The 19,608-nt window shown below is 40.9% G+C and overlaps 1 protein-coding gene across 6 annotated transcripts in view; it reads left to right on the top strand.

Annotated features, from left to right (window-relative positions):
* The window catches only part of LOC134821821 (girdin-like), a 54,664-nt gene that overhangs the window by 17,631 nt on the left and 17,425 nt on the right, over positions 1-19,608 (top strand). For all 6 annotated transcript variants that reach the window (XM_063832615.1, XM_063832614.1, XM_063832613.1 and 3 more), the window contains exons 9-12: positions 2,740-2,767; positions 3,155-3,235; positions 8,129-8,221; positions 13,861-13,948. In XM_063832615.1, the coding sequence (XP_063688685.1) occupies positions 2,740-2,767; positions 3,155-3,235; positions 8,129-8,221; positions 13,861-13,948 (290 nt within the window). The remainder of the gene's footprint in view (positions 1-2,739; positions 2,768-3,154; positions 3,236-8,128; positions 8,222-13,860; positions 13,949-19,608) is intronic.

The following is a 19,608-nucleotide window of genomic DNA, read 5'->3' as shown; positions in this document are numbered from 1 at the left end:
GAGATTAATTTAAATTTTAACAAAAAATTTGTTAGTACACGATGGTTTTTACGTCGTCCCCAACACTTATATCCGATCAGCATTGTATTATTGTCAAGCGTTTCTCTCCATTATTATCATCTGTTAAACTATCTGCTTAATTATTCAGCGTTGTTAAGCATAAAATGCAGCATCCATGTGAGGTGATAAAAGTGTGTCTCTCCGATAAGGTAAAAGTTAATAATTTGCTGCATATTATTGCAGGTAGGTTGACTGCGTTACAAAGGGCGGTCGCATGTTTTACAGAAAATAGTGAATTGTGTTGGCGGAGAGATGTTTTTAGCCCTCTACTATTCCCGGAGATGATGTAGACAGAGATTTTAGACAAAATCACCACAAAATGGGCATTTGTTTTAATAAATCCGGCTCTGTCGCTAAGTTACACATCCAATCGAGAGTTATTCCGCACAAGAAACCTTTGCATTTAGCTATTACCTAACCACTCAAACCGCTTATGCACTTGAAAGTTGAAACATAAGTAAGGACACCTCTAAATGCAGCCGCATTTATTTCTCTTACTCAATAAATGTTCATTTAACATAGCAATGTTTATTTTGTAGCAATCCTACGAGAGAAGTCTCGTCAATGTGGAGCCGCCTACCTCGGCCTCGTGCGCGCTAAATGTCATGCCTTGCACTCAAACATAATGACAGTTTATCATTCTTGCTTGCCTCTTATTGTGCACAAAACATGGTCAAGTCTCTATTGTAGTTCAGATGCGATTCACTGGTTAGAGGTTTTATTTTCTAAGGTGAAATAATTCGGATTTGGTTGGAACTTTGGAGATATTTTCATTCCGTTAGGTGTGTCCATTGGTATACTGGAAAAAGTCTCTGAATGATGGTGTTTGTTTGTTGTCGCAAGTACCCCGCTATTTCAGTCAATTAACAAGTACGATCTTAAAGAAGTTCGCATGCAAGTTCTGACTCAGATCTCCGGTAGAATGGAAAGAATTTGTGAGGTATTTACTGTAGCGCGCGGAAATAATATGTGTGTCAAAATCTCTGTTTTATCATCTAGTGTGACGCATCCTGCGCGCGCGCGTAGAGTTACATAGCTGCTATCAAGCGTGCGGCACGAGCTTTAAAAAAGCTGCACGAACATTGACACGTGCTGCGTGCATTTGAATTTCACTGCAACTTCTGCTTATACACTTCCGAGTGTGCTGAATCACTCTACGTTCGAACGTCTAGTTTTTCCTTCCACTTTCCAGAAATAACGGTCATGAATCGTCAACCGACCGCCTCGAGAGTCGCCGTAATTTTGAACGCAGAGTGACTCAGAATCATATCAGCCCACACGATAAGAACGATAAGATGTAAAATTTTTCGATAATGTTACATGTACATGTTATAAATTAGGTTAAATTTCTCGCTGGGTCTTAGGGGAAGTAGGACATGGTTGGGTGAGTGTTTAAAGTTATCTGATACAGCTACCTATATTTTTATAAATCGGTACGATCTGATTTATCGATCAATACTCGTTGTTACGTAGTATTTAATGGTTTTTAGGGTTCCTTTTGGGATAAGATCAGTCCCGGATTAAGTCAGAACATTGTCAAAGGTTTGGTCAAGGATATAATTTTTGTCAGATCTCCAAATTGCAGGAAGATCCATTTCATAAGGTGGAAAATCCATGATAGACGCTACCATCATATGTCGTCTTTGCTGAATTTTTGGCCCACCCCACATTTTTGGCCCACCCAAAAGCAATTCCCTGACTTCATTTTGTACCTCATATATTTTTTCGCGTTTAGTTGGCCGGGATAAACTACATTCAAATGATAGGTACGACGATTTTAAATTCGGGAAAAATGGCGGCCCTCTCTCACGCCCCGCAAATTATTCGGGAAAATGGCGACCCTCTCTCACGCCCCCCAAATTATTCGGGAAAATGGTGCCCCTCTCTCACGCCCCCAAATTATTCGGGAAAATGGTGCCCCTCTCTCACGCCCCCAAATTATTCGGGAAAATGGTGCCCCTCTCTCACGCCCCCAAATTATTCGGGAAAATGGCGACCCTCTCTCACGCCCCCCCCCCCCCAATTATTCGGGAAAATGGCGCCCCTCTCTCACGCCCCCCCCCCCCAAATTATTCGGGAAAATGGTGCCCCTCTCTCACGCCCCCCAATTATTCGGGAAAATGGCGACCCTCTCTCACGCCCCCAAATTATTCGGGAAAATGGCGCCCCTCTCTCACGTCCCCAAACTATTCGGGAAAATGGCGCCCCTCTCTCACGTCCCCAAATTATTCGGGAAAATGGTGCCCCTCTCTCACGCCCCCCCCCAATTATTCGGGAAAATGGTGCCCCTCTCTCACGCCCCCAAATTATTCGGGAAAATGGTGCCCCTCTTTCACGCCCCCCCCCCCCAAATTATTCGGGAAAATGGTGCCCCTCTCTCACGCCCCCAAATTATTCGGGAAAATGGTGCCCCTCTCTCACGCCCCCCCAAATTATTCGGGAAAATGGTGCCCCTCTCTCACGCCCCCAAATTATTCGGGAAAATGGCGCCCCTCTCTCACGCCCCCAAATTATTCGTGATTTATCATTCTTATCGTAAGGTTGTCATCTCGTCATATCTACACTCATCGCACTGACAGCCAAATTGATCAGAGATAAGCGGTTATCTCTGAATTCCTTGAATAATCATATGATTTTAAATCATTTCTCTTCTCTTTTAACTATAAATCTAACCCTCAGGAACAAGTTGGTCATAGAGAAGCTCAGGGTAAGATGATTTCTAAAATATTGTGAGTTTCATGTCTGTTTTTATTTATGGAAACTGACTCGATTTTTACTTCTCCTGTCTTTACTTTTGTTTTCCTCTCTTTCTTAGCAATAACATCGTATGAATCGAGATGTTGAGTTTAAAAATAAATGTTAATTCTTTGAAGACTGTTCATTTAAAGTTGAAGACTTATTTCCGTGAAACCATAATCTTTAGATCAATACTTTATTGACTTCTTCCGCTTGATAAGCATACTTTAACTCACTATGCTGTAACATTAAGCTGTTAAGGAAGTATAGCATAATTAAAATCAGTCACGCATGTCAAACTGATACGTCACCTAAATAATAGTAAGTATAAGAATTAAAAATAAAATCTTAATTTAAGAAACAGACAGAGAACTTGCTGGGAGTGGACGAAAGAAAACTGCTGAAAGAGAGGACTGATTTTCTAACTGTCCTAGAGAAGGTTTGTTTTAACTTTGTCGTCTGATTTGAATGTTCTTTTCCGTCTTCTTTCAATCAAAATTGATTTTTTCTCCTATATATTTATGTAACAGTAAGTTTCCAAATATAAGTAAGTTTCCAAATATAAGTAAGTTTCCAAGTATAAGTTTTCAACCTCTGACACCACCTTTGTTGTTGTGTTTGTTTGTCAATAATTTCGATCATCGTCCTCCCGTCAGCCATCAAGGCGGGCCCATCTAGTGTTCCATTGTGCATCATGAAATCAATCCGTTTCTTTTATGTGAGACCAGTTACCAGTGCAAAAGTGGTCTATTAGTCCATAAACCGCTTTTGAAATCCATAGTAGCCTGATTAACTGATTCTAAGAACACATGTACCAGCTCCCCCCCCCCCCCCCGGTAGCCTGATTAAATGATCCTAAGAACACATGTACCAGCTCCCCCCCCCCGGTAGCCTGATTAACTGATTCTAAGAACACATGTACCAGCTCCCCCTCGGTAGCCCGATTAACTGATTCTAAGAACACATGTACCAGCTCCCCCCTCGGTAGCCTGATTACCTGATTCTAAGAACACATGTACCACTCCCCCCCCCCGGTAGCCTGATTAACTGATTCTAAGAACACATGTACCAGCTCCCCCCCCCCCCCGGTAGCCTGATTAAATGATTCCAAGAACACATGTACCAGCTCCCCCCCCCCCGGTAGCCTGATTAACTGATTCTAAGAACACATGTACCAGCTCCCCCCTCGGTAGCCTGATTACCTGATTCTAAGAACACATGTACCAAGCTCCCCCCCCCCCCCCGGTAGCCTGATTAACTGATTCTAAGAACACATGTACCAGCTCCCCCCTCGGTAGCCTGATTAACTGATTCTAAGAACACATGTACCAGCTCCCCCCCCCCCCCCCCGGTAGCCTGATTAACTGATTCTAAGAACACATGTACCAGCTCCCCCCCCGGTAGCCTGATTAACTGATTCTAAGAACACATGTACCAGCTCCCCCCCCCGGTAGCCTGATTAACTGATTCTAAGAACACATGTACCAGCTCCCCCCCCGGTAGCCTGATTAACTGATTCTAAGAACACATGTACCAGCTCCCCCCCCCCCGGTAGCCTGATTAACTGATTCTAAGAACACATGTACCAGCTCCCCCCCCCCCGGTAGCCTGATTAACTGATTCTAAGAACACATGTACCAGCTCCCCCCCCCCCGGTAGCCTGATTAACTGATTCTAAGAACACACGTACCAGCTCCCCCCTCGGTAGCCTGATTAACTGATTCTAAGAACACATGTACCAGCTCCCCCCCCCCCCCCCGGTAGCCTGATTAACTGATTCTAAGAACACATGTACCAGCTCCCCCTCGGTAGCCTGATTAACTGATTCTAAGAACACATGTACCAGCTCCCCCTCGGTAGCCTGATTAACTGATTCTAAGAACACATGTACCAGCTCCCCCTCGGTAGCCTGATTACCTGATTCTAAGAACACATGTACCAACTCCCCCCCCCCCCGGTAGCCTGATTAACTGATTCTAAGAACACATGTACCAGCTCCCCCCCCCCCCCCGGTAGCCTGATTAAATGATTCCAAGAACACATGTACCAGCTCCCCCCCCCCCCGGTAGCCTGATTAACTGATTCTAAGAACACATGTACCAGCTCCCCCTCGGTAGCCTGATTACCTGATTCTAAGAACACATGTACCAGCTCCCCCCCCCCCCCGGTAGCCTGATTAACTGATTCTAAGAACACATGTACCAGCTCCCCCTCGGTAGCCTGATTAACTGATTCTAAGAACACATGTACCAGCTCCCACCCCCCCCCCCCCCGGTAGCCTGATTAACTGATTCTAAGAACACATGTACCAGCTCCCCCTCGGTAGCCTGATTAACTGATTCTAAGAACACATGCACCAGCTCTCCCTCCCCGGTAGCCTGATTAACTGATTCTAAGAACACATGTACCAGCTCCCCCTCGGTAGCCTGATTAACTGATTCTAAGAACACATGTACCAGCTCCCCCCCCCCCCCCGGTAGCCTGATTAACTGATTCTAAGAACACATGTACCAGCTCCCCCTCGGTAGCCTGATTAACTGATTCTAAGAACACATGTACCAGCTCCCCCCCCCCCGGTAGCCTGATTAACTGATTCTAAGAACACATGTACCAGCTCCCCCTCGGTAGCCTGATTAACTGATTCTAAGAACACATGTACCAGCTCCCCCCCCCCCCCCCGGTAGCCTGATTAACTGATTCTAAGAACACATGTACCAGCTCCCCCTCGGTAGCCTGATTAACTGATTCTAAGAACACATGTACCAGCTCCCCCTCGGTAGCCTGATTAACTGATTCTAAGAACACATGTACCAGCTCCTCCCCCCCCCCCCCCCCCCCGGTAGCCTGATTAACTGATTCTAAGAACACATGCACCAGCTCTCCCTCCCCGGTAGCCTGATTAACTGATTCTAAGAACACATGTACCAGCTCCCCCCCCCCCGGTAGCCTGATTAACTGATTCTAAGAACACATGTACCAGCTCCCCCCCCCGGTAGCCTGTTGAGGTAAGCCAGAATCTGTTTGGCCCAATATGGTGGTCACCAATAGCTTATAGGAAGACACTAGCCTTGTTAAACAAGTAGTTGAAAGGGCTTGCTTGTCAGCGAGTGACTACTGACTAGTCCTGGTTTCCTCTCACATGGCCGATAAGATGCTGGGAGACAAAGGACCTCGCTTTGCGTGTGGTAAGTCATGCATACAGGGTGTGGTAGGCGGCATCTTTAAAAAATAGGATAAAAGTAAGGTTCAATTGTTGAAAACCCCAACAAAAAGTAGAAAACCATGATCTGCCACTATCTCAAAGCCATTCAAAATCGAATAGGCAATGAAACCAGTTTGAAAACTTTTAAAATCTAAATTTCTACTTCTCACAGCTGGTCTCATATTTGTATCAATGCATACTGCATCTGATCTAGCAAAAGGCGGCTCTTCATTGACCTCTCTCCCACTTTAACAAATTAATTGTTTTGGAAATTCATTATTTCTTTGACACACTCGGAGAGCACCGCTTGTTTGATTATTAAAACTTTAGAGCTTGTTCAAATTGTTAAAATGTTGAAATTTGTACCCAAACTAGTTAACTACCTCCACGCTAAACTGTAGCAAGAAATGAAGACAAATGTTCCCATAATAAATGACCAATAATTGTGTTCATGAACAGCTCTTTTGTATTCTTGTATCTCGTGCATCGATCCGTTACTGTTACAGTCTCTTCGTTCATTCGTCACATTTAATTTATGCCAGTTTTACAACGCCAGTACACTGCTTAGCATGCAACAGCTATAATAATACGCTTCGAACTCTAAAATTTTAAGCTCTTTTGAGCAATTTTAACTGTGTTGACTGCAACACGGTGCATTTATGCTAAGTAGAATCTACATTAGACCAAACTCTTTTTAATGGATTATTATGCGCTTCATAATATGTTAGACGTGTGCAGCATATTAAGCATATCAAATACAAACTTCTGCATATTACGAACTGGTGCAGACGTAACGTCTTTGCTTTGTCAACGGTGACTGGATTTTAGTGGAAATTTTGAGTTACTTATTATTTTGAGTTACTTAGTAGGTTACAAGTAATTTAACTTTATCTGTTGTAATTGTGTCATTTGCTCGCCTTCGGAGCAGAATTTATGATCGGAGAATTCAGTTTACGTAAAAAGAGCGCATATAACTGCAGTTTAAAAGGTATGTATTGTTATTACGTTTAGGGTTTTAATATCTTGACCCCCGTCAAGTATTATATCTTGATATCATCACTCTGTTACAGTGTTTCAATTAAAGTTTTACAATTATTGTCTTTAGTTGCTTCATTAAAACTTGTGGCTATTATTTTAATAGCCTGCTTGGTAATGTCTGAGTAGCTGCGCCAGACAGTATTGAGAATACAGCATTGTACTTATGAAATCTGCTTTTTACTTTTTTAGCTTTCAACTTGTTACTTCTTTAGTTATCTGTTATAGTTGTGCGACCTCTGTCGATTTCTTCAATTTTGTTTTTGGGGTAAGCTTTCCTCGTTAGTAACCTTATATCTTTATATACCACCGTTTTACTCTTCGGAAAAAACTAAAGGTCAGACATACTAATGGCCGCAAAACTTTGGGTTGACCTAAATTTGTCAACATTTTTTAACTATCATGAATGAGGACAGAAACAAGGCCGACTGTACTTACATTTGGAAAACTGAGGGCTGATCATGAAGTAATTTCAATAATCTTCGGTTTGGGAAATACCTGTATGGTTCCCTGCTGAAGTACCTTAAATTCACACTCTGATCTCTACAGATTTTATACTGCTCAACTTTACTTTCGTAGTGTTGATTATTGTATCATCAAACAATTAAGTTTATCTATTTAGCTTTTTTTTAATCAAGATACTTATTTTACTTCGGAGTATTCCAACAGCCACATTGTTACACAAGTGCAACCAGCCAATTGCAGGAAGCCGAAGAATTTGTTTTGGCAAGTGACGGTTAAGGTAGTGTGTACCATTCTTTCTTCGCCCGAGACTTTGCTGCAATGTGCAGCTCCTCATTTAATTTTAACCCTCACGCCCGATTTCTCGAGTTTTCGGCTGAGTAGACAGGGGGGCTGCATAGACCACTCAGGATCCTTAGCTGAACGTCAACGACGCTCACCCCACGACCAGGCAGGGATGAGCGTGGGATTCGATCTCGCAACCTCACGATTGCAAAGCTGGCGTTTTAACCAACTGCGCTACCTGGCTGTTATTACCGTTAGCTAGATTACCTTTAATTTCACTAGCAGTTCAAACTATAGTTTGTCTAAAATTTCACTATTTCACTGAAATTTCACTATTTCACATTGCAGGAAAACGCTGAGCTAAAGTTACACGTTGGTCAACTTGAATTCACCGTCCGGAAAACCAACTCTAAAACTGTACAAGATAGTCACGAATCTTCCGTGAGTAACTTTTGTATTTAAACTTTAAAGAAATAAAACGCAAATTATCATTAATTGTAGATGATTTGTATTTGAAATTTGATTTATTAACGTTAAACAAGTCATGCATAACAGGGTTCACCCTGATTTTTTTGTGAAACTTGGTTTTGAGATAGCCAGTTGACCAACAAACTAAGACCGGTGACCGAACTTTTGAGCGGGTCCCGGACCCCAACCGCCAAACGGTGCCCGCGGGCTGCCACGCCCATATTTGGTCCAAGTTAGGCCCAATTTAGCTTAATACCCTGAACATCTGAACATGCCCAAAACCCAGATTTAGGCGCTCTACTTGTAGCTAGTGATCCTCTGAACTAGTATATGAAATTTCATCAAGAGGCAATTCTACTAAGTTGATTCTGAAAATTTCATAAAAAAATATTGAAACCCCATTGAGTTCTACTGTTTTGAGCGAAGTCAGTTTCGCAAATATTGCGAACTGAGATATGGGCAATTTTGTTCATTTTTTGCGATTATTTTAACACAGAATCCACAATTAGGTAGATATTGAGCTGATAATCATAGAGAATGTGTAGGTTAGGCTTACCTTTCATATAAAGTTGGTTTCATTCAAAAATATTGATATTCGACCAATTTATAGGCCAAAATCGATCAAATTAGGTGCGTATGCCCAAATATGGTTATATGTTTTTTGGCTCATAACTCAGCCATTTTTTGTCCAATCTTGATGAAAATTCATATACGAGTTCAGGGGACCACTAGCTACATGTAGAGCACCTAAAATCTGGGTTTTGGGCATTTTCAGGGTATTTGGCTAAATTGGGCCTAACTTGGACCAAATATGGGCGTGGCTGCCCCCGGGCACCGTTTGGCGGTTGGGGTCCGGGACCCCCTCAAAAGTTCGGTCACCGGTCCTATTTTGTTGGTCTATCTCGAAACCAAGTTTCACAAAAAATCCGGGTGAACCCCCCCCCTTTAACCCATATTCTTCCACGGTACTTTTAAAAGTACGGTTCATAAACAGTGACCTAACTTGTCTCGTGACAAATATTTTTTGATACAGTTTTTTGCATTAGGTTAGAAAAGGTCTGCTGATGATTTTAACACCCTGGCCAGATGGTTAAAAAAAGCAAGAAATTTATAGGATGTTGGCAAAGGTGGTCAAAAATGGTACTTTGAAAAATGGTAAATTCTCGGTACCACCAGCCAATTCTCCAACTTTGATGGATCCCAAATTTGTTTTTTTAATATTGCCTAAACGATTGTGCAATAAATATGCAATAATGTGGGGCGACATAAAAATCATTAATTGCCTCTAATTGAGATGTTAATTGGGTGTACTTTCAAAAGTACATCATTCTAGACAATGATGTACTTTTAAAAGTACGTACTTTTAAAAGTGCATTATCTTCGAATATTGTACTTTTAAAAGGACAGGTTTCACGAAAAATGTACTTTTAAAAGTACAGGTTTATAATTTATATAGACTACACAATGTGTGCTGGCATGATTAACGTCGGTAAGACTGTAATGGCAGGTAAATTGTTCTGAATCAGAACGGAAGACACAACAAAAAACTTTCTGTTGTGACTTCTGGGATTTAGTCGATCTTGAAGGATCCACGTTTTCACCCGGTTATTCCACGTCTTCCAGAGCGGCCTTCAATATACTTTTACTTAATGCGGGGGGGTGGGTCATATTTTCTTCCAAAACACAGTTAGTACTTTTGTACTAAGTGGTGGGTCTGCTGCTCATTTCCCAAAAAATCCGTTAGTACAAGGTACTAAGGGGGTGTCCAACCCCAAAAAATCCATTTTACCTCAAATTACAATTTTGGGAATGGGTTTTTTTTTGGGTTTTGAGGTTTTTTCCCTTTTTTTTGGGTTTTTTTATTTTGTTTCCTTTTTTTGTAACTTTTTATTTAATTCGACTGCATTGAAAACAAAATCCCTATTAAATAGTGGGTAGACTTTGTCCATTTCCCAATGTTTAATGAGCTGTTTAAAGCAATTTGTATCTTATTTTATATACCAAAACACAGTCAGTACCGTGATTTCTCAACAGTTAGTACCGCAAAAGGGGTGGGTGTCCTAAATATTATCCGAAAAAAAAAGTTAGTACCGCGAAGGGGGTGGGTGGGTCTTTTTTGTAAATTCCAAAGTTGCACTTAGTCGACGTCACGTACGGCACTTGGTACCTGATCCCCCACCCCCACCCCCCCCCCCCCCCCCGCTTAGTGTTAACAATCCTAGATCTTGTAACTGGTTTCCGAATTCCGATGTATGTTAACTATTAAATACTGACATGATTGTGTGCCATCAGCATTCAGCAATCTGCTGTTCCAACATAAGATTCCTTTCCTTGTTGTCTATGCATTTCCTCAGCTGAGTTGTTCTGTTCCTCTAGAATTCTCTCCACCTCTGCTACTCTCTTCTGCTCCTCTAGAACTCTCTCAGCTTCTGCTACTCTCTCCTGCTCCTCAAGAACTCTCTCAGCTTCTGCTACTCTCTTCTGTTCCTCTAGAATACGCTCAGCTTCTGCTACTCTCTTCTGTTCCTCTAGAACTCTCTCAGCTTCTGCTACTTTCGTCTGTTTCTCTAGAACTCTCTCAGCTTCTGCTACTCTCTTCTGCTCCTCTAGAATTCTCTCCACCTCTGCTACTCTCTTCTGTTCCTCTAGAATACGCTCAGCTTCTGCTACTCTCTTCTGCTCCTCTAGAACTCTCTCAGCTTCTGCTACTCTCTTCTGTTCCTCTAGAATTCTCTCCACCTCTGCTACTCTCTTCTGTTCCTCTAGAATACGCTCAGCTTCTGCTACTCTCTTCTGCTCCTCTAGAACTCTCTCAGCTTCTGCTACTCTCTTCTGTTCCTCTAGAACTCTCTCAGCTTCTGCTACTCTCTTTTGTTCCTCTAGAACTCTCTCAGCTTCTGCTACTCTCTTCTGCTCCTTTAGAACTCTCTCAGCTTCTGCTACTCTCGTCTGTTTCTCTAGAATTCTCTCCACCTCTGCTACTCTCTTCTGTTCCTCTAGAATACGCTCAGCTTCTGCTACTCTCTTCTGTTCCTCTAGAACTCTCTCAGCTTCTGCTACTCTCGTCTGTTTCTCTAGAATTCTCTCCACCTCTGCTACTCTCTTCTGTTCCTCTAGAATACGCTCAGCTTCTGCTACTCTCTTCTGCTCCTCTAGAACTCTCTCAGCTTCTGCTACTCTCGTCTGTTCCTCTAGAATTCTCTCCACCTCTGCTACTCTCTTCTGTTCCTCTAGAATACGCTCAGCTTCTGCTACTCTCTTCTGCTCCTCTAGAACTCTCTCAGCTTATGCTACTCTCTTCTGTTCCTCTAGAGTCTAGAACTCTCTCAGCTTCTGCTACTCTCTTCTGTTCCTCTATAACTCTCTCAGCTTCTGCTACTCTCGTCTGTTCCTCTAGAATTCTCTCCACCTCTGCTACTCTCTTCTGTTCCTCTAGAACTCTCTCAGCTTCTGCTACTCTCTTCTGTTCCTCTAGAACTCTCTCAGCTTCTGCTACTCTCTTCTGTTCCTCTAGAACTCTCTCAGCTTCTGCTACTCTCTTCTGTTCCTCTAGAATACGCTCAGCTTCTGCTACTCTCTTCTGCTCCTCTAGAACTCTCTCAGCTTCTGCTACTCTCGTCTGTTTCTCTAGAATTCTCTCCACCTCTGCTACTCTCTTCTGTTCCTCTAGAATACGCTCAGCTTCTGCTACTCTCTTCTGCTCCTCTAGAACTCTCTCAGCTTCTGCTACTCTCTTCTGTTCCTCTAGAATACGCTCAGCTTCTGCTACTCTCTTCTGCTCCTCTAGAACTCTCTCAGCTTCTGCTACTCTCGTCTGTTTCTCTAGAATTCTCTCAGCTTCTGCTACTCTCTTCTGTTCCTCTAGAATACGCTCAGCTTCTGCTACTCTCTTCTGCTCCTCTAGAACTCTCTCAGCTTCTGCTACTCTCTTCTGTTCCTCTAGAACTCTCTCAGCTTCTGCTACTCTCTTTTGTTCCTCTAGAATACGCTCAGCTTCTGCTACTCTCTTCTGCTCCTCTAGAACTCTCTCAGCTTCTGCTACTCTCGTCTGTTTCTCTAGAATTCTCTCCACCTCTGCTACTCTCTTCTGTTTCTCTAGAACTCTCTCAGCTTATGCTACTCTCTTCTGTTCCTCTAGAACACTCTCAGCTTCTGCTACTCTCTTCTGTTCCTCTAGAACTCTCTCAGCTTCTGCTACTCTCTTCTGTTCCTCTAGAACTCTCTCAGCTTCTGCTACTCTCTTCTGTTCCTCTAGAACTCTCTCAGCTTCTGCTACTCTCTTCTGCTCCTCTAGAACTCTCTCAGCTTCTGCTACTCTCGTCTGTTTCTCTAGAATTCTCTCCACCTCTGCTACTCTCTTCTGTTCCTCTAGAATACGCTCAGCTTCTGCTACTCTCTTCTGTTCCTCTAGAACTCTCTCAGCTTCTGCTACTCTCGTCTGTTTCTCTAGAATTCTCTCCACCTCTGCTACTCTCTTCTGTTCCTCTAGAATACGCTCAGCTTCTGCTACTCTCTTCTGCTCCTCTAGAACTCTCTCAGCTTCTGCTACTCTCGTCTGTTCCTGTAGAATTCTCTCCACCTCTGCTACTCTCTTCTGTTCCTCTAGAATACGCTCAGCTTCTGCTACTCTCTTCTGCTCCTCTAGAACTCTCTCAGCTTATGCTACTCTCTTCTGTTCCTCTAGAGTCTAGAACTCTCTCAGCTTCTGCTACTCTCTTCTGTTCCTCTATAACTCTCTCAGCTTCTGCTACTCTCGTCTGTTCCTCTAGAATTCTCTCCACCTCTGCTACTCTCTTCTGTTCCTCTAGAACTCTCTCAGCTTCTGCTACTCTCTTCTGCTCCTCTAGAACTCTCTCAGCTTCTGCTACTCTCTTCTGTTCCTCTAGAACTCTCTCAGCTTCTGCTACTCTCTTCTGTTCCTCTAGAATACGCTCAGCTTCTGCTACTCTCTTCTGCTCCTCTAGAACTCTCTCAGCTTCTGCTACTCTCTTCTGTTCCTCTAGAACTCTCTCAGCTTCTGCTACTCTCTTCTGTTCCTCTAGAATACGCTCAGCTTCTGCTACTCTCTTCTGTTCCTCTAGAATTGTCTCAGCCTCCTCTAGAATTGTCTCAGCCTCTGTTTAATTAAGTAACGTACCTCCAGAAGTACACTATTCATTAAACCCGTACTTTTAAAAGTACATTATTTATTAAACCCGTACTTTTAAAAGTACATCATTCAAATATGATGTACTTTTAAAAGTACGATGCAATGTTCCAAAAAAGCAAGCTCCAACAATGAACTTTTAAAAGTACGGGTCGAAAAAGCTATAAAAAATATAAATTTTTTCAAAATAATTATTGCACCGTCGGAGTTGGTACCTCAGTGCTTAGGAAACAAAATTTCATCAAAAAATTCGAACGTTTAGAGTTGTTGGTATTATATGGGTTAAAAAAAAGAAGTTACATGCAAGTCATACTGCGCAATTTTTAGTTATCTGTTCAGTTTGACTTTTTAATTATAGCGTATGAGTAAGAATTTTTTAAACAATTTAAAGAAAGTGTCCTTCATAAAAATACGCCAAATCAAAATTGGAAAATATTAATTAAATTAATAAATACTTATCTGCCAGGCTGCAGAGGACCTTATAGCGGACTTACAGAACAAGATGAGTGAGGAGAGAGAGAAGGCTGCAGAACGAACAGCTGAGACTTTAAGAAGTTAGTGTTTGTTCTCTTTTTATATTTTATAATTTAATCTATTTTGTAAAATCCGGATTGGAATATTATTTTTGAGTCGCATAGTTGAATTAATTTTTTCTTGGATAAATTTCTATTGATCCCGTTATATGAGACAAGGAAAAGGCTCTTATCAGGAAAGGAATTATTCCTTTCCTTGTCGCATCAAACGGGATCAATAGAAATTTACGCAAGAAAACATTAATTTATTTTGTTTTATATTTTATTTACTGAGCAATAAGAATGCCTTAAATAGTATGGGTTTCCCGGTTGTCTTAATGTATGATCTTCGTTACAGTGTTACCTGGTGTTACTACTTTGTGAAGGATAATGTGTGAAGCAAACTTTAGAAGTGACAATTTAACATGTTAAACATATGTTAATTTAACATGTTAAACACGTTAAACTGCTAGTCTTTAAACCAACAAAGCAGAGAATCAGGAACACTCGATTTCTTTCCCCTACCAGCAACAACGTCTGGAAACTCATTAAAAAGTTAAAAGATACCATGGTGATTTTAGGATACGCACAATTCACCTGTAATTATTCTATTCGTGGGGGTGCGTGACAGGTCACATGACATTTAAAAAATTAGTTGTAAATATATCAAACTGGAAGTAGGATTAAGTTAAACTGTCTAAAACTAATCAGTAGATATTACTATATTAGATCACACAAGGAATGTTCCCTCATTCATTGTGCCTCTAAATCTTTACTTAAACTGTGTTAGACTCGTTATTTTGATTATCGAAATACAAAGTCAAATGTCTTGGTCCCGTCGTGGTCACTTGAAACGCAGATCTCCGATAACCGTGGTTAACAGAAACAGATAGTGGTTAATTTTCTCAGATAATGGTTAATAAACCAACCTGTGGTAGAGCAGGTAGCAAGCTGACTAGACCACTGTCCGTCGTTCTGGCACGTGATCGTGCGCGTTCCCATGATCACGTGACCGGCCGCCGCACACTGCAGGGTCAGCTCAGTTCCTTGAGGATAAGTGGCTGCGTCTGGGGGAGGGTAGCTGAGGTGAGGTATATCCGGAGTGGAGCATTGTTGTGGCGCTGAAATGGTTTTTAGTAAAATTGTGATCGGTTATGGATCGTGGTTTTGTTGTATTTAAGTTTAACCAGTGGTTGTTTTCGGCCCCAATTTGTCCTGCTGTTGTTTGTCCGGTCCTAATTTGACCAAATTTGGCTTATGTGGTTATACTTATAGGGGGGATCGAGTAAAACGCGAGCTTGAAACCAGCTCAACCATCCACTACGTCGATACCAAAGTATTGAATTAAAATGTTTACTAAAATAAACCAGTATAATATTCCAGTATATATCCTAAAAACATGTAGATACCCTTTAATGACATATGTAACCACCTGAGCTAGAGCAAGATTCTGGGTTACAATTTTGAGTTACTGAGTTTGCTCCTTCACATTCGTTACCACCATTAGCGGGAGCAGGGTTGTTACATTGTCTGGTTCTGGTTTGTGTTCCTCCATCACATTCAGCAGAGCACCCAGACCAGTCCCCAAAGGCACTGTATCCTCCATCAACTGAACAGGAAGATTATTATAGCACTCTTAAAAAAAGAAAAGATTATTCATCCTTAAAATTAAACAAGCCAAGTATTGAATTAAAAAATAATAAAATAAACCAGTGTCTATCCTAAAAACATGTAGATACCCTTTAATGACATAATATTATATAACCACCTGGGCAAGATTCTGTGTTACAATTTTGAGTTACTGAGTTTACTCCTTCACATTCGTTACCACCGTTAGCGGGAGCAGGGTTGTTACATTGTCTGGTTCTGGTTTGTGTTCCTCCATCACATTCAGCAGAGCACCCAGACCACTCCCCAAAGGCACTGTATCCTCCATTAACTAAACAGGAAGATTATTATGGCACTGTTAAAAAAAGAAAAGATTATTCATCCTTAAAATTAAACAAGCCAAGTATTGAATTAAAAAATAATAAAATAAACCAGTGTCTATCCTAAAAACATGTAGATACCCTTTAATGACATAATATTATATAACCACCTGGGCAAGATTCTGTGTTACAATTTTGAGTTACTGAGTTTACTCCTTCACATTCGTTACCACCATTAGCGGGAGCAGGGTTGTTACATTGTCTGGTTCTGGTTTGTGTTCCCCCGTCACATTCAGCAGAGCACCCAGACCACTCCCCAAAGGCACTGTATCCTCCATCAACTAAACAGGAAGATTATTATAGCACTGTTAAAAAAAAGAAAAGATTGTTCCTCCTTAAAATTAAACAAGCCAAGTATTGAATAAAAAAATATTAAAATAAACCAGTGTCTATCCTAAAAACGTGTAGATACCCTTTAATGACATAATATTATATAACCACCTGGGCAAGATTCTGTGTTACAATTTTGAGTTTCTGAGTTTACTCCTGCACATTCGTTACCACCATTAGCGGGAGCAGGGTTGTTACATTGTCTGGTTCTGGTTTGTGTTCCTCCGTCACATTCAGCAGAGCACCCAGACCACTCTCCAAAGGCACTGTATCCTCCATCAACTAAACAGGAAGATTATTATAGCAATCTAGTGTGTGCGAGTTTTTACGAGGAACACATTTTATCAGGAGGCTAGTTAACTGATAGTTAGGTAGCTTATTATTTAATATAGTACATTATCACGAAGAACATGCTAAATTTAAATCGCTCTACACTGGCACTTTTTAAAAGGATCTTTGCTATTTGAAATTAGCTTAAATCATTGCATTTTTGGACGCTGGCTTCGAATCCCCCTAACCCTGACTTTGTTTTCATGCTTGAGTTTGGGATTGGGTTAGGGTTAGGGTGGGGTCAGAGTTACTAGTAAGAGGTTGGCTTGTTTGTCAGATCCATATAGAAAACGTGTTCAACTAAGTCACGTGATAGTCCATATAATGATACTCTGAAAACTTCTTTGTTAAAAATATTAAAGTTTATCATAAAATGTGCATCACCTGGAGGCGTTGGGACTCCAAAAACCTCAACCTCACAAAGAGTCAGCACACCGCTATTCTTCATTACTTTGACACTCGTTCCTGTCAAAGCTCCTTCACAGATGAGCTCGTAAATACTCTGCCCTACTACGTACACGACTTTATTACAGTACCCGTTCCCAATGTAAACCTGCAGAGATGAAATTCGGCATCAGGTAAGTTTAATGGACACATTTGACAATGATTAGAATGTCGTTGGAATAAATCAAATACTTTTCGCACATTGGCATTTTATTGTTTCCTCACTATATAATGCGACGTTCACTAATGACGCAGAAACAATATCATGGACTGTAAAATTGTTTAAGATCTAAATAACGTTGAACCATTCGTATTATCTCATTATTTTGGAATGTTTATTCTAAGAAGATAAAAAAGTTTCAGTAGTCTAACCATATTGTCATCGATCCTTTCTGAGCAGCAGTCGATCCTGTTGTGTAGAACGACCTTGGTCACTGTAGCCTCTCTAAATTCAGCCATCCACCACAATTCGTTATCAGTGTTTCCAGTGTTTTCAGCCGTGTGCGTACATGATCTTAGGATATATATTTTTGTATTTTCATTGCCTAAATGCTGAATGTATTCAGATTACTATCTTAAATCCCGGGCTGTGGTCTGTTTACTGATTTGTTTTCCTTTGCCCAACAAGAAGCAAAGACTTGGATATTAACTTACCCGTCCCCATTGTTCATGTTGCCATTAGTATTACCATCGATGGCCTTGTCTGCGGCACTGCCACTGTTATGTTCACTACTTTGACTAGCGGAGACCAACTCAAGACTAACTGAAGACATTAAATTTATTTATAAATAACAACTTATGAAGCAACTTATACAACTTATACAACTTATACAACTTATACAACTTATACAACTTATACAACTTATACATTATACAACTATTATAGTATGCCATAAAATGTTTTCAGTTTATTTCAAATTTTTCCGATACATTTTGTATCCTCCATCAACTGAACAGGAAGATTAATATAGCACTGTTTTTAAAGAAAAATAATTGTTCATCCTTAAATTAAGCCTGAAATATTCACCCAAAATATTCACCTTCTCGAGAAATTTTCCAAAATTTGAAAAATAAAACATACCTGGCTTCAGCTTTATCCTATAATAGGTCGATGCTGTATCACTTTGCGTAAAAACCATTTTCTTGACATTCTTACTCCAATAATCTTCCCAAGTTGTAGTCACACCACAAGTACCACCAGATACCTCAAAGTCCAGGACCTCGGTATCATTGCACAGCATCTTCACGCCTGCTAGAGTTCTGATCAGGGTCCAGGTTTGCTCAGGTCCTGGTGGTATGGCACTTGAAAATGTGTTACTTTTGCACCATCCTATGTGATACCTTATCGGGGAACTGAACGTTATCACCACTGCTCCTGCTAACGCCATATTTTCGTCATGAAAGTGGACATATAGTTTCTTGTCGCTACCCAATGAAGCTGAGGTTCTGATCTCAAGGTAGGTTTGTTTCCAGTTGAGGTCTAGGTCCACTGCACGTTCAACCGCTTTCCAACCTGCAAATGTTTGTGCCATGAGCTGGTGAACTAATTCTATATTACATTGGTTATATTTTGCGCCATAAGTTTAAAAAATTGCTTTACTATATTAACATGACAATGAATTAGTACTAAATAATTGTCTACATAACTTTCATTAAAATATCTTATCTTAATCCAACCTGATATTGGCGTGGTTTTATAATACTCTGAACCAGTATCACCATACTGTCCATAAGAGAACGTATCTGTTATGAAAGCTGCGTATGTTATTTTCTGATTCCACAATTCTTTCCATTTAGGACCATACAGTTCACATTTTTCATCTGAGAACTTGAAATCTAAAACCATCACTCCATTGCACTCCACAATCAGTTTGTCAGCTATTCTAGTGATGTTCCAGATTTTGTATTTCTCTGCAGGAAGCTCCTCTGTAAAGGGCTTCATCTCTGTTTCTCTTTTTAGACATCTCATAACAGTATATGTCGGCTCATCAGATAGACTAATCCGTATTGAGCCGACAAGCTTCTCTTCACCAACTTCGTTTTTGTTAAAGAATTTGATTCTTATCACACTCCCACTTCCAGACAAAGAGTTTGTCTGGATCTGGAGTGATGTTGTTTCTTGGTCAAAAGGAAAATTCATGTCCCGTTTAACTTCAGTCCAACTCCAATCTGAGACAGTCTCTATGTTAATTGTTAAACAAAATTTATTTTATCAAAATTTACTTTATCATGTTAATGCATCCAACGAAGAGGATTATCGAAAAAACAACAGTCTAAACGCTCTGTTAACACTACCATTCAAAAACAATTTGGTTAAGAAGAAGTTACTGGCAATGACAACTCTTAATTACATAACAGAGTTTAAAATCAAAATATCAACCATCAAATAGTGGAATTTAACTCAGAAACAATCGAATTCCAGCAAACCTTGCTTAACGACGAAGAAGTCAGAGGCTTTGTCGATATCATGAAACATTACAGCTTTCAGTTCTGTTTCTCCGCTCACCCAATTCAAGTTCGGACAGTCAATATTCGACAACACAAAATCAAGAACCTCCTTCTCGTTACACTTGACATTAATCCTTCGAGGATTTAGAACAAACTCCCAAA

This window comes from Bolinopsis microptera, chromosome 10, assembly GCF_026151205.1.
Source record: "Bolinopsis microptera isolate Bmic1 chromosome 10, MBARI_Bmic_1.0, whole genome shotgun sequence".
NCBI lineage: Eukaryota > Metazoa > Ctenophora > Tentaculata > Lobata > Bolinopsidae > Bolinopsis > Bolinopsis microptera.
Note: the sequence above shows the minus strand (reverse complement) of the source record. Positions and strands in the feature narration are given on the sequence as shown.